The sequence below is a fragment of the Mesoplodon mirus genome (genome assembly GCF_964341445.2).
Source record: "Mesoplodon mirus genome assembly, chromosome: 14".
In the NCBI taxonomy this organism is placed as follows: Eukaryota; Metazoa; Chordata; class Mammalia; order Artiodactyla; family Ziphiidae; genus Mesoplodon; species Mesoplodon mirus.
Window position 1 is genome coordinate 45,550,974 of NC_138990.1, and position 14,226 is coordinate 45,565,199.

At 44.3% G+C, this 14,226-nt stretch overlaps 1 protein-coding gene across 1 annotated transcript; it reads left to right on the forward strand.

Annotated features, from left to right (window-relative positions):
• The first annotated feature begins 1,467 nt into the window (after nucleotides 1-1,467).
• Nucleotides 1,468-9,342, forward strand: CENPA (centromere protein A). The gene is made up of 5 exons (XM_082642346.1): nucleotides 1,468-1,733; nucleotides 6,597-6,703; nucleotides 7,212-7,289; nucleotides 7,573-7,753; nucleotides 8,102-9,342. The coding sequence occupies exons 1-4, from the start codon at nucleotides 1,640-1,642 to the stop codon at nucleotides 7,705-7,707; spliced, it is 414 nt and encodes a 137-aa protein (XP_082498472.1). The 5' UTR covers nucleotides 1,468-1,639; the 3' UTR covers nucleotides 7,708-7,753; nucleotides 8,102-9,342.
• Nucleotides 9,343-14,226: the final 4,884 nt, after the last annotated feature.

A 14,226-nucleotide genomic window follows, 5' to 3' on the forward strand; every position in this document is an offset into this window, starting at 1 on the left:
CTCCTCTACTCTTTCTTTCTCCCTTTCTTTCTTTCTTTCTTTCTTTCTTTCTCTTTCTTTCTTATTGTGGTGAAATATACACAACATAAAACTCACCGTATTGACCATTATTAAGTGTACAATTCAGTGGCATTAAGAACATTCATATTTGTTGTGCAATCATCACCCATCTCCAGAACTTTTTCATCTTCCCAAACTGAAACTCTGTACCCAGTAAACAATAATTCCCCTTTCCTCCCTTCCCCCAGCCCCTAGCAACCACCATCCTACCTTTCTGTCTCTATGAATTTGACTACTCTAGGCACCTCATGTAAGTGGAATCATACAATATTTGTCCTTTTGTATCTCATTTATTTTGCTTAACATAATACCTTCAAGACTCATCCATGTTGTAATATATATCAAAATTTACTTTCTTCATAAGGCTGAATAATATTCCATTGTACGTATATACCACATTTTATTTATCTATTCATTTGCTTGGACATTTCTGGCTATTGTGAATAACACTGCTATGAGCCTTAGTGTACAAATACCTGTTCAAGCCCCTGCTTTTAATTGAATATATACCCAGAAGTGGACTTGCTGGATCATATGGTAATTCTGTGTTTAATTTTTTGACCAATTGCCATATTGTTTTCCACTGTAGCCGCACCATTTTGCGTTCCCACCAGCAGTGAACAAGGGTTCCATAAAATCACTGATTTCGTAACATATTTCCTGATTACAGTGCATGTTAACTGTAGAACATCTAGATAATGTAAAAAAACAAAGTGTAGAATATAAAATTCCCTTTATTCTCACTACCTAGTTCTACATTTGACCTCAATACATATTATCCCCAACAGGAAGGGAAGGGGTCATTTCCCTGTTACGAAAATGCTGGAGACCGTGACCCAAAAATAGAGCTGAGGCCTGCCCTGCTTGACCTCATGGTGAGAGGCCCCATCCTGGCTGTCCCAGGACCCTAATCATCAATAAGTTTCATGCAGTTAAGCTGACTTCTGAGTCATATTCATGGGCTGCTCCTGGTCTCAGGCGAGACATGGGATGGTCACATTCTCCGTGGGCCCGTCTCCTCATCTTTAAAACCCACCTCAAGATTGATAGAGCAAAACACAAAATGTTTGCGCAAGGTGATTCGTCTAGAGAGAAACGCGTTCTACACACGCACCAGCTACATCTTCATAATCGAGCTTTCATTTCTCGACCAGAGAGCACCGGAGGACCTGGGTCTGATCCATCAAAGATGCGGTCCTGCCCCAGGGAGCGGAGGACTGGGGCAGTTCCCGCCTCACTTCACTTTTCCAAGTCCCCATTGGCTGATTCCTACCATCGATCCGCCTTGTCCCCGCTGTCTTCTCCTATCACCGCCGCCGTTAGCTCTCATCCTGTGCTCTCATTGGTCCTCCCCGCAATCGCTCTGCTCCAGGAGCGTTCCAGAGGCAGCCACTGGGAGTCGCTGGATTCGGTTTTTAAAAAACGCCGGCAGTGAATCCGCGGCGGAGCGGGCAATTTGAACGCCACCCAGCCGGGGCATGCGGCCGGGGCGCTGCTGGCCCTCCCCTGAACCCCAGCCTCTGCCTCCGGACCCGGAAGGCCGAGAAGGAGCCGCGGTCCGCAACCCTGAGCGCCAACCATGGGCCCGCGCCGCCGGATCCGCAAGCCCGAGGCCCCAAGGAGGCGAGCCGCGAGCCCGGCTCCCGCCCCGCCCCGGCCGGGCCCACCCTTAGGTAACCCGTCGTGATCCCTTTCCCTCCGAGCCGGCCTCCCTGCAGCCTGTCTGTGAGGTGGGTACGGCCGGGTCCGCGTGCCCATTTCACAGACGAAAAAACCTATGCTCGCTTGCTGAGCCTGGGGTCCAGCCCAGTCTCCCGACCCCCGGTCCGCTGGCCTTCCTCTGCAGGGGGGCAAAACGGTTCTGCCGTCCAGTATCCGTTCCGGGACGGCCCAAGGTCCAAGACCGGGGAGGGGCTGGGGAAGGCAGCTCTGAGGAGGAGAAAGGACTGGCCCCGACAGTATGCTTAATAATACTAACGTGTATTGAGTGCTTACCACTAACTAGGCATTGTGTTAGACTCTTTATATGAATTAACTCAATTTTATATTGTGCCCATTTTACAGATGAGGCAACTGAAGCGCAGACAGACCTGATAATTTAAACAAGGTCACCCAGCTTGTTCCCGCAGACACGGGATTTTAAAAAATCGGTGTTTGTGCTTTTTTCAAATGCAAAAGTATTGGCTGCTTTTTGTGACAATTTCAAACAACAGTTCTAATTTTAGAAGGTGCCTTTCCAGGTTTTTTGGGGGTTTTTTGTTTTGTTTTGTTTTTTTCCTCCAGTGAGTGGCTGTATTGGTCCTTAACCAAAGTGCCTTAACTCAGCCGGTGCTCCCACCTTGTTCCCTTCCAGAGGTAGCATGCCCGGAAAGAAGGCTGGTCTGTGGTCCTTAGTTTCTGTGCTGTGGTCTGGTGGATGGGATACCCACAAACAAGAACTGTGGCAGCAACTGCTTTACTTGTTTTCTGCTCCATAGCTAAGAGGAGGGTGAAGAAAGTATTATTGGTTATTTATAGATGTTGCTATTGTGAATGGGTTTTTATTTTTCTTTCCTTAACATAAATAACCTTTGCATCTAGCTAACTTGCTGCATTCTCTTGTTAATCCTAATAGTCTTTCAGCTGCTTTAATTGAAAATTTTAAGTGGACCATTATACTGTTTGCAAATAATGACTTTTGAGTCTTCTTTTCATTTTTATACATTTTATTTCTTATTTTATTGTTAGTGAGGCCCTGAGACTAGTGTTGAAATAAGAGCAATGTTTTGGTCATCTTTGTCTCATTTGTAATTTTAACAGAATATTGTTACATATGATGTTCACTGTTGCTTCCGGATGTAGAAGCGTCCTTACAACTCCAGTCCCCTGATTCACTCTCAGCTCAGGATGACCTTGCCTCATGCTTCACTGAGGAAATAGAAGCCTCCAGACTGGATTCCCCTTTATCTTCTCACAACAGAGAACCTAGGTGACCCCTTTCCATCAAAAGCCACTCCTCCTACATGAGCTCTTGGTCATATTCTTCTGTCACCTTCCCAGGGGCTTTCTGTTATCCTTACCACCGGCACTTGGAAGTAAATTCATACTCCTTACATTGGCATTTGGCAAATGTGCTCTGCTATTTCTGTTCTAAAGAAAAGGGCACCCCACATCCCTGGCTCCCTCACACTCCCCATTTCTCATTTCTGCCCTTCACAGCTACCCTTTTTATTTTATTTATTTTTTTTTTTTTGAGGTACGCGGGCCTCTCACTGTTGTGGCCTCTCCCGTTGCGCAGCACAGGCTCCAGACGCGCAGGCTCAGCCGCCATGGCTTATGAGCCCAGCCGCGGCACGTGCAATCTTCCCAGACCGGGACACGAACCCGCTTCCCCTGCATTGGCAGGCGGACTCAAAACCACCGCCACCAGGGAAGCCCCTATTATTTTTTTTTTATTTTATTTATTTTTGGCTGCGTTGGGTCTTCCCCCCACCGCTGCATGCATGCTCTCTCTAGTCGCGAAGAGCGGAGGCTACTCCTCGTTGCGGTGCGCGGGCTTCTCATCACAGCGGCCTCTCCCGTTGCGGAGTGCGGGCTCCAGGCACGCGGTCCTCCGTAGTTGGTTCGCGGACTCTAGAGCGCAGGCTCAGTAGTTGTGGCGCACGGGCTCTGTTGCTCCGCGGCGTGTGGGAACCTCCCGGACCAGGGCCCGAACCCCTGTCCCCTGCATTGGCAGGCGGACTCCCAACCCCTGCGCCACCAGGGAAGCCCCACAGCTTTTTAAAACAGCCAGACTTAAGTCTACACATGTGTCTGTTTCCCCTCTTCCCAGACACCCTTCAACCCATTCCAGTCTGACTCCCCACAACCACTACCCTTACTTCCAGTACCCTTGAACTGCTGTTGTGAAGGTCACCAGCTACTTTCATGTTGCCAACTTTATTAGACATGCCTGCGTCCTTCTTTTATCCTCTCAGAAGCATTTGACACAGTGGGTCATTTCTTCTTCAAAACACTCCATCCCCCTGGCTCCGTGATACACACACTCTGCAGTTTCTGCTCAGTGGTTTTTACTGCCTGTGCCACCTCTCTTCAGCATGTTGATGCTGGACTTCCATGGTCTACTTTTCCCTTCTTTCCCTTCCCCAGGTGGGCTCATCCCTCCCCGTGGCTCCAGTACCATTCATACACTGACAGCTCTCACATTTATAGCTCCAGCCCACATCTCTCCTCTGACCCCGCACACCTACATCCAACGGCCTTTCTACTCGAAGACTCTTGGGTATGTCACACTAAACACATCTAAAAGCACACTTTTGGTTACTCCCCTCCTGCCGCTTCATCCCCGGTTTCCCCCATTTCAGGAAATGGCATAGCCACTCACAGGATTGTTTAAGCCAGAAACCCGGGAGAGATTTTTCATCTTGCCCCCATGTCCATCCAATCCAAATGTAAGCTCAGGCACTTCCACCTCCACGGCGCATCCTAATCATGCCACTCGTTGCCCTCTCCACTCCCACCAGCCTAGTCCAAGCCCCCAGCACCCTAACCTGGCTACGACTTCCCTTCCACTCTTGTCCCTTTTCGGTTCTCTCCTTACACAGCAACTGGAATGATCTTTAAATGTAAGTGGATCATCTCTCCGTCCTGCTTAAAGCTCTTCCGTGGCTTCCCATTACCTTAGGATTAAATCCCAACTCCTTATGTCGGATTTTAAGACCCAACTATTGAATGTTTAATCCCAGTTCTTTCCCGTGATCTCTCTAATTGGTTACTTTTCACAAACACTTGTTCCTGAGTCATAGACTTCACATCTCCCCTTACCCCTCTGAGGTTATTATGTGTATTTTTCTTTCTCTCTTTTCTGTAATAACTCAAGTCCCTCTGGTATTGGTTATTTTGTTTGCTGAGTTTGGTCCCTTCCTTTCATGGTGTTGGCCTTTTTACATTGCTTGGTGATCTTTAGTTGTGCTCGTCTTTCCATTCTGTGACTGCCGTGTGTGATTATTAAAGGCTGCTTCCAGCGACTGGACTGGGGACTGGTGGTGAGGAGGGAGGCAGGTGCCAGTAGCTCGTCTCCTGGGTGGGGGGCCTCTCTCTTTCTAAAAAGTCCCCTGTTTCTTTGGCCCCTGGGATAAAGTCTCCACTGCCAGCACACCTCTGCATTGCCCCTCCGTCCCCATTTGCTCTTGGCAGCTTGTCTAACACTTGGCAATTAGTTCACCATATTAAATCCCTTCTATGCAACTACTTGGTGTGGATTCTCTCTTCTTGGCTGGACCATGAATAACATTTCTTCAAAATGTTAGTTTTCATGGGGTTTTTTTTTCTTTTTTTTTATTTGTTCAACTTCTCAGAGGTTCATTTGTTTTTATTGGTCCTTGGTTTAATTTATGGAGCCAGCTGTACTGTTTTTGTTTTACACTCTTTTTCATTAAGTTAGTTTATTATCTTTAATATTTCTTTTGCTCTACCTTCTTTTGATTTACTTTAATAATTCTCTTCCTAATACGTGAGTTGAACAATTAGCGGAATTATCTTTTAATGTTCTTGTTTTCTCGTAGATAGATCTTGAGGCTGTACATTTTCCTTTAGGACTATTTGGCTATATCGCTTAAGTTTTAAGGTGTAGACTTTTTATTTTTATTCATTTCTAAATAGTCTAATTTCAGTGAATTTTCCTCTTTAACAAGAGAGTTAGAAGGATTTTTATTTTTTATATTCTTGTGTTTTTAATTTCTGATCAGAGTTTGACTTTTTTGATTTCTACTTTTAGGAATGCTTTTAAGATTTTTTTGTCTTTTTTTGTTGTTGTTGAAACTAGGCTTTGAGCCAAAGGCTCTGACTTCATAGCCCAAAGGCCCGACACTGGCACTGAGTTATGCCACTTCTGAGCTCCCACCTTGGCCGCTAACGTGCTCTGGCCAACTGTCTTAACCTCTCTGGGCCTCAGGATAACAGAGACAAGGGAATTATACTAGATAATCTCTCAGATTCCTTCCAGCTCTTAAAAAATACCTAAAAATTGGACTTCCCTGGTGGTCCAGTGGTTAAGACTCCGTGCTTCCAATGCAGCGGGCGCCTGTTCGATCCCTGGTTGGGGAACTAAGATCCCACGTGCTGCGTGGCAGGGCCAAAAACCCCTAAAAACAAAATTGGAAACTGGGTTTCCAATCCAGGTGGGAAAGATAGAGGAGATGCACAGAGTACTGTGGGCCCAGAGGAGGGAAGTGACCCATCGGTTTGAAAGGGATTGGGAGTCAGGAAAGGCTGCATGGAAGAGTCGGCATTTAAAATAAGACCCTCAGAGGATCATCACTGAGGGTCAGTAGGACCCTCAAAGGATCACTTATTCATTCATTTAACAAAAATTTATTTAGCACCAACCACTGTCCTCCAGTTGCTGAAGATAACCACAATGACTACAATAGACAAAAAGCCCTGCTTTGGGGGGGCTTATTATATACAGTCTACGATTTGGTAGTTTGACAGCCAGGTTGCAATGCACCACCCGTTATCCAATGCATTTTGCTCTATGACCCAACTCTTTTGCTCAGGCGCTTCCCGTCACCTTGCTCGCCGGAGATATCGGGTTCTGAAGGAGATCCGAACTCTTCAGAAGAGCACACACCTGTTGTTAAGGAAGAGCCCCTTCAGCCGCCTGGTGAGCTCCAGGGAGCTTCCCGCCAACCCCCATGCCACCTCCTTTCTTTAAATTTCCCAGGTATTGGGCCCCTATCGCCTCTTGCCCAAATGGCAAGGGACCTCTTCTCTAGCCTGGTCGGGGACTCTTCATCTTCTGAAAACATGAGCCCACCAAGGGCACCTTCTAATTCTTTATGGAATTAATTTCTAACCCCTACCACCTTTGAACGGTGTTCTTTGATTACGTACAAGGAACTCTCTCATCCAACCACCCTTTCATCCCTTGTCTTGCCCTGAGAGATTGTCTCCTCCTCTCCCCACCACCAATGAGGAGAGACGGGCCAATCTCTAAGCTCCCTGGAGTTGACACCAGCTACTAGTTCGGTTCTATGATTAAGGGAAGGGATAACGGAAATGAAGATTCATGGAGACTCATGGAGAGAGTCTGTCTTCTCTTGAATCTCCTTTTACTCTCCACTCCTCCCCACTCCCCTTCTCCCTTGCTCCCCATCCCCACTCCTTCGCAGGCAAGAGAAATATGTGTCATATTCACTCGTGGTGTGGACTTCAATTGGCAAGCCCAGGCCCTGTTGGCCCTACAAGAGGTAAGAAGGGGGCCAAGGTACAGTTGGGTGAGGGCTGAGTATGGGAGAAAGGCAAGGCTAAATCTCACCTCCTTGAAAAGAACAAGGAACACCCAGGGTTTGGAGGCTAGGTTCTCATTTGGTGGTAGTGAAATTCCCAGGCAAAGTTCAGTCTCATTCTGTGAATAATCCTTCCCCGCAGTCCTTTGAGCCCTTAGAGACTGAGTTTAGCAGGTCTCTCAGCAAAAAGCAGCCCGTGCCCCCTCGTCTGTGTCAGTCTTTCTGCTTTTCTTTCTGTCCGCAGGCAGCAGAAGCGTTTCTAGTTCATCTCTTTGAGGATGCCTATCTCCTCTCCTTACACGCCGGCCGCGTCACTCTCTTCCCGAAGGACGTGCAGCTGGCCAGGAGGATCCGAGGCATTCAGGAAGGGCTCGGCTGAGCTCCTGCTGCCCGTGACTCTGTAAGCTTTTCCTGCTCACCAGAGAGTGAGTGCACTTTGGGGGAAAAACACCTAGCTTCTCATCACTGTGGTGGGAGTTTCTGTGAAGGAATCTTCCTTCTCCATCCTTAGTCCTTTGCTGCCTCGCCTTCCCTTTGTTCTCTAGGAAAGGTTTGACCTAGTTTTAACTTGAATGCTTGGGATTCTGTGGCTCATGCCCTTTTGTACAATGTTAAATAAAGATATTTTTCAATTAAGTAATGATCAGACAACCTGAATCTCTGACAGAGTTAATCCTCTCCATTTTACAAGGACCAGATGACCTCATTTTGATTAAAACAAAGTTCTTATTTTTGAAAATGCCTTGTTAGTAATTGTGATTCCTGTATTTCAGGGATGATACCAGGGACTCTGCCCATAACTAGGACCAGATCATGGCGTACAAGGTGCTGCCTGGACTTGCTATCTCTGAGCAGAGTGTGTGTGTTGCTTTTGTAATTAGGTTTTTTTAAGAAGGAGAAGACTGCATGGCTTTCCTCTGTAACAGAGGTAATACGTGACAGAATCAACACATTCCAAAAGTCCTGACAATCATTTTCAGATGAAGAGACTCCAAGTTTGACTTCACTTTGCAAATTATTCACACACCTGATGATTTGGAAGACATCAGATTTTCTAGGTTATGAGAGAAAAGGATATTTACTGATTATTTTAGATCTTTCTGTACCATTTAAATTTTTTACCATATGTATATTTACTTTTATTTAAAACATAAGGGAAAAAATAAGAGAAGACCACCTCAACCAGTTGCATGGAAGAGCCTGGCGCGTCCAGCATACAAATCTCTGTCCTTCAGATTGACTTCATCATTCGTGGCAGCAGCAAGTTCCTGTGTGGACTGTGCCTGTCGACAGATTATACAGCTTTTCAAAAACTCAATTGGGATGAAAACAGGAAATCGTTAAGGTTTGATGTTCTGGCTCCTTCTGGTAAATTCCTATCAAAATCATTCAGAAATTTTAGCTTGTAGAATTTATTTTATTCTTATTTGCAAGTCATAGACGATGTATCGTAATTTATACTGCAGGATTTTTCATTCCAGGACTTTCAAGAGCCTTTTCAATGTTTTTACAGGTATTTTTTATAACTCCCTTGTGGAGAGATAATAAAAATAATTCTTTAATGAGAAAACGTTGAAGCGAAGTCACTATTATGCAGAGATTATACTGTGTCCTTTGTGTGTTAGCGTTAAGTTCTTCATTTGGACACTTTGCCAACAGCCACAATTTAAATGAGAATTCAGGGATGTGTTTTTGTCTCCGGTGGAGTAGAGTGTGAGCAGATAAAAACCTTGCCCATCGCTTGTAACTGAGAGCAGTTGAAGAGATTTCCAGAGAAATGGGAAGTGCCACCCGAAGACTTTTAGATATTGTGTGTGGTGAAAATGATTAGTGAGGGCGGACACTAATAATGATGTGTCAGCCAACTGAACTGAGAGACAAACTAAAGGGGAAAGGACCCAGTTCTGTTGTGTGATAGATTTTAACCCTTTGGAAAAACCGTTTCCTGTTCGACATAAACTCATTTTTATGTAGACATTGGAATAAAGCTTACCTATCTATGACTATATTTAAAGTTCTTGTCAGTATGTTATTAATCAGAAGATTATACTCTTCCTCTAGTTTTCTTTAAATTGACACTTCTCTGCTCTCTTAAAATTGTACTAACCAGGACCCCACTGTAACACATGGTCACATGTCACACGCAAATGCCAGGCAGGATGTGTGCTCAGCACCACAGAGTATTTATACAGTAACGTGAGAATAAGTAATTTACACCATGATACTGTTATATGAGATCATGACAATTTACTGTAAACTTTGAGCACTTACATTGCTGATGTTGTTGGAGTTTTGTTTTTGTTTTTGTCTACTTTCTGGGTGATTTCACCAACATTATGTTCTAACCTTTCCATTGAGTTTTTTATTTCTGCTTTCACATTTTTTTAATATCCAAGAACTCTCTTATTTTTTGAATGTTTCTTTTTTATAGCATCCCAATCAGTATTTACTCAAAAAAAAAAAAAAAAACCAATCTAGATATTTCAAGCCAAGTGGAATTTAATGGAAGGGATTGGTTAAATGATGTCAAGAGGGCCGGAAGAGCTAAAGGGAAGAGAGGACGCTACCCCAGGATCAGGAAGCTTCCAATGCTCAAAGCCCACGCTCACTGCTGCTCGGCTGGAAGCATGGCCCCCGCCACCACTGTGTTAGAACCACACCAATGCTACTGAGCAGGAATAAGGAGCCCCCGCTCCAGCCAATGCTGTGCAGCTACCACTGACACCGAGGAAGCTCCTGTCATCTGCTGCTGCTTCTGCTGCCAAAGGCACTACCAAAACAACAGAGAAATGTCTCAACTCCCACCTGCCAGGCCCCACCAGCATTTTCCATTGGCAGAACCTAGCCAGAGCAGCTGCAAGGGAGTCTGAGAACCCAACTGTTGCCTTCTAACCCCCTTGTGTTAGGGACGAGAACTTGAATGGGTGAGAATGGAGCTTTGAGGGCCAATAGACACAGTCTGCAGGACGTGTGCTCTCAGCACCCAATCCCAATCTTGTTTCATAGATGCAATACCATTTTAAGGATATTTATTATAATTTTGCTACTGGTTTTTGTTTTCTTTCTGCTGCATCATCCTGTTTCCTCTAAGTTGTTTTTGTTTTTCCTGTTCTAGTTTCCCTTTCACTTATAAGGTTTTCCTTTAATGTTTAACAATCTTTACGTTTAAAAGTGGGAGACAGAAAAGCTAATAGGTAGTTCTGAGCATGTTGGTGGGGCTTGTTGACTTGGAGCTTTACTGTAGAATGGTCAGGTGGGTCTTTTGTTGGGGACACCCTGCTCTCTTAGGCCAGCCAGATCCCCAGGGCAGAATCATCCAGCCCTTACCACTTGGACAGCAAAGGCCCAGCTGGTTCTAGGAGCTGAGTGGCGGAGTGCTGAGGATATCCATATGCAAAGTTCACTGTGCATAAGCTTCCTTAATCTCCCTGGCTTTGGCCTCCTGAAGTCCAGAGACTCGACTTTCTCTCTCTTGAGAATCAGCCTCCAAGCTTCTGCTGGGATGGGGGAAAGAGAGTCACCAGTGATTGAGTGGTAGGAGAAGAACATTTAGGGACTTGTTTCCTAAGCAGCATCTAACCAATCCTCTATTTTAGCCAACCCTCACTCACACCCAGTTGTGGAAGTAATTGATACTCTTTTGTTCCTGAGCCTTATAAAGATTTTGCCTTGTAGGTTGTGATGGTTCTTAACTTCCCCCACTGCTAGTTTAGGATTCCACTGTCTTGGGTCTGTGAAGTCAGTTTCTACTCATCCATCTGCTTTCTAAGTTTCAGGATTTTTGTTACTGTTTTTTCCTGTCCTGTCTTCCCCATCCTTATGAATTTATGTTGAGCTTCCTATCATATATAGCATTGTAGATTGGCAGTTATTTTCTCTCTTTACATGAGAAAGCTGTTCCACTATTTTCTGGGTTCTGTTCTTGCTGTTGAGAAGTCAGCTCTCAGTCCAACAGATGCTCCTTGGAAGCTAATGTTATCTCTGACTTTCGCTTCCTAGAAGATTTTTCTTTGTTTTTGGTGTTCTGCAGTGTCATTCTGATGTGTCTAAGTGTGCATTTCTTTTTATTTGTCTTGCTTGGCATTCATAGGGCTTCTTGGATATGGATTGATGTCTTTTTATCAATTTTGGAAAATTCTCTCATCAAACACTGCCCCTTTGCATTCTCTCTCCCCTCATTCTGGGATGCCAATTATCTGCTTGCTGGGCCTTCTTCTCACTGTATCCTTAATGTTTCTTCCCCTCTTCTATTTTCCATCTTTTTTCTATCGGTGCTGCATATCTTCTTTCTTCTGCATATCTTCTTTCTTCTACCCTGTAATTAATTGATTTTCTTTCAGCTATGTCTAATCTAGTTTTAAACCAGATCATTTTCTTAATTTCAGTTATTGTATTTTTAGTTCTAGAATTTTTGATTCTTTTCAAAATTGTCCTGTCACTTTTTATAGTTTCTAGTTCCCTGCTTAAAATGTCAAGCTTGGCTTTTATATCCTTTAACATAGTAAGCATAGTTGCTTTACAGACTGTCTGATAACATTCATATTTAGACTCCCTCTGGGTCTGTTTCTATTTGTGGTTTCTGTTGATTCTCACTCATGTTTTTTTCTCTTTGGTGTTGATTACATTTGATAGTATGCCCGACACATCTATATGAGGAAATAATTTGAGGCCTAGAATGGTACTTTCCTCTAGAGAGGATTGGCATTTTCTCTGCCATGTACTTGGAGGCACTAAACATTCAGAACCACCTTAATTCAGTTTTAGAGCTTGAGATTTTCTGAGCCACCCAGATGTTTCAAAGCCAAGGTACAGTGCTTCCCTGGTGGTACAGTGGTTGAGCGTCCGCCTGCCGATGCAGGGGACACAGGTTCGTGCCCCGGTCCGGGAAGATCCCACATGCTGCGGAGCGGCTGGGCCCGTGAGCCATGGCCGCTGAGCCTGCATATCCGGAGCCTGTGCTCCGCAACAGGAGAGGCCACAACAGTGAGAGGCCCACGTACGGCAAAAAAAAAAAAAAAAAAAAAGCCAAGGTACAGTGTCAGGTTGGAATTGTTTCTCATTCACTTTATTCCTAAGGTACAACCTGCCCTGCAAGGTCAGCTTATCATGCTTACATTGGCAGGCCTGCACTTCAACCTTTGTCTCCCTAACCCCACAAGGTTAGCAAAAGCATACCTCATTCCTCAGCTACTTTTTTAGGACTGGCAAACATCCCCATGAGAAAGCGTTAGGCCTAATCTGCTGTTAAACTCACCTCTAGATTTCTGTCCTCTCTTTGATCTTGGATCAGTAATTACTAATAAGTAGTCACTATCTTGTTAGCAGTTTAATGCTTTTAAGGAAGAAAAAATATAGTTGTCCAACTTTTTTTAGTTGTCTTCAGTAGGAGAATGGTCCAAGTGACTACTGGCATAAAGACAGATAGACCAATGGAATAGAATAGAACACAACAGAACAGAACAGAATAGAATAGAATAGGGAGCCTAGAAATAAACCCTCGCATATATGGTCAAATGATTTTTGACAAGGGTGCCAAGGCCATTCAATGGGGAAAAGACAGTCTTTCCAACAAATGTTTCTGGGAAAACCAGATATCCCCATGTAAAAGAATGAAGTTGGAACCTTACCTAATACCATATAGAAAAATCAACTCAAAATGGACCAAAAACCTAAATGTAAAAATGACAATTATAAAACTCTTAGAGAAAAACATAAGGCAAATACTTCACAACATTGGATTTGGCAATGATTTCTTGGATATGACACCAAAAGCACAGGCAATAAAAGAAAAAATAGACAAATTTGAGTTCATGAAAATTAAAAATTTCTGTGCATCAAAGGACACTATCCACAGAGTGAAAAGGCAGAATGAGACAAGTATTTGTGAGATATATAATGAGATATATATGATATATGATGACATATACATAACATATAATGATGTATAATGAGATAATGAGACAAATATCACAGAATGAGAAAAATTTGCAAATCATATCTGTTAAGAGATTAATATCAGAATATATAGAGAACTAAAAACGACAACAAAAACTTGATTCAAAAATGAGCAAAGGGGGCTTCCCTGGTGGTGCAGTGGTTAAGAATCCGCCTGCCAATGCAGGGGACTACGGGTTTGAGCCCTGGTCCGGGAAGATCCCACATGCCACGGAGCAACTAAGCCCATGTGCCACAACTACTTAGTCTGCGCTCTAGAGCCCACAAGCCACCAACTAGTGAGCCCATGCACCACAACTATTGAAGCCCGCGCGCCTAGAGCCCGTGCTCTGCAACAAGAGAGGCCACTGCAATGAGAAGCCCGCGCATTGCAACAAAGAGCAGCCCCCGCTCGCTGCAACTAGAGAAAGCCCGCGGGCAGCAACGAAGACCCAACGCAGCCATAAATAAATAAATAAATAAATAAATCTATTTTAAAAATGAGCAAAGGACTTGAATAGAGGAATATGTTGCAAAAAGAATGTTAGTTTTGTAACTCTAAACATTCAATAACATTTTTTTCAAATTTTATAATATATCTTCCCAATGGGGAAAAAAATGAGACTCATTCCTGAATGTTTATGTTTAAATCCCAGTTGATAATAGCTATTTTCATTATTGGCTAAACTGTCTGATGAAAATGTACAGTTAGTTCCAAATCCCCAGCCTGTAGAGGATTCCAAGAAATGGCACCCAGAGAGTATCAAATGCAGCTTGATCCAGGAGAGAAACAAGAGACTTGCGTTTCAGAGTCTCTAAGTGAGCTGAAGAGAACTGGCAAGGTGCCTCTCTCTGGGTGTTTGCTAAGTTCTGGATGGTCCCCACTCCACCCCAGCCAACCGAGTCGGTGTGGACACCCTCTCTGCTCTGACCATCAACTTGCACAGAACAGGGTCTTCAGAGT

Bases quoted from the DNA above. Each gene is read 5' to 3' on its own strand.
- CENPA (XM_082642346.1), top strand. From the start codon at position 1,640: ATGGGCCCGCGCCGCCGGATCCGCAAGCCCGAGGCCCCAAGGAGGCGA. The intron at 1,734-6,596 runs GTAACCCGTCGT...TCTTTTGCTCAG, and splicing joins CCGGCCGGGCCCACCCTTAG to GCGCTTCCCGTCACCTTGCT. The intron at 6,704-7,211 runs GTGAGCTCCAGG...ACTCCTTCGCAG, and splicing joins AGAGCCCCTTCAGCCGCCTG to GCAAGAGAAATATGTGTCAT.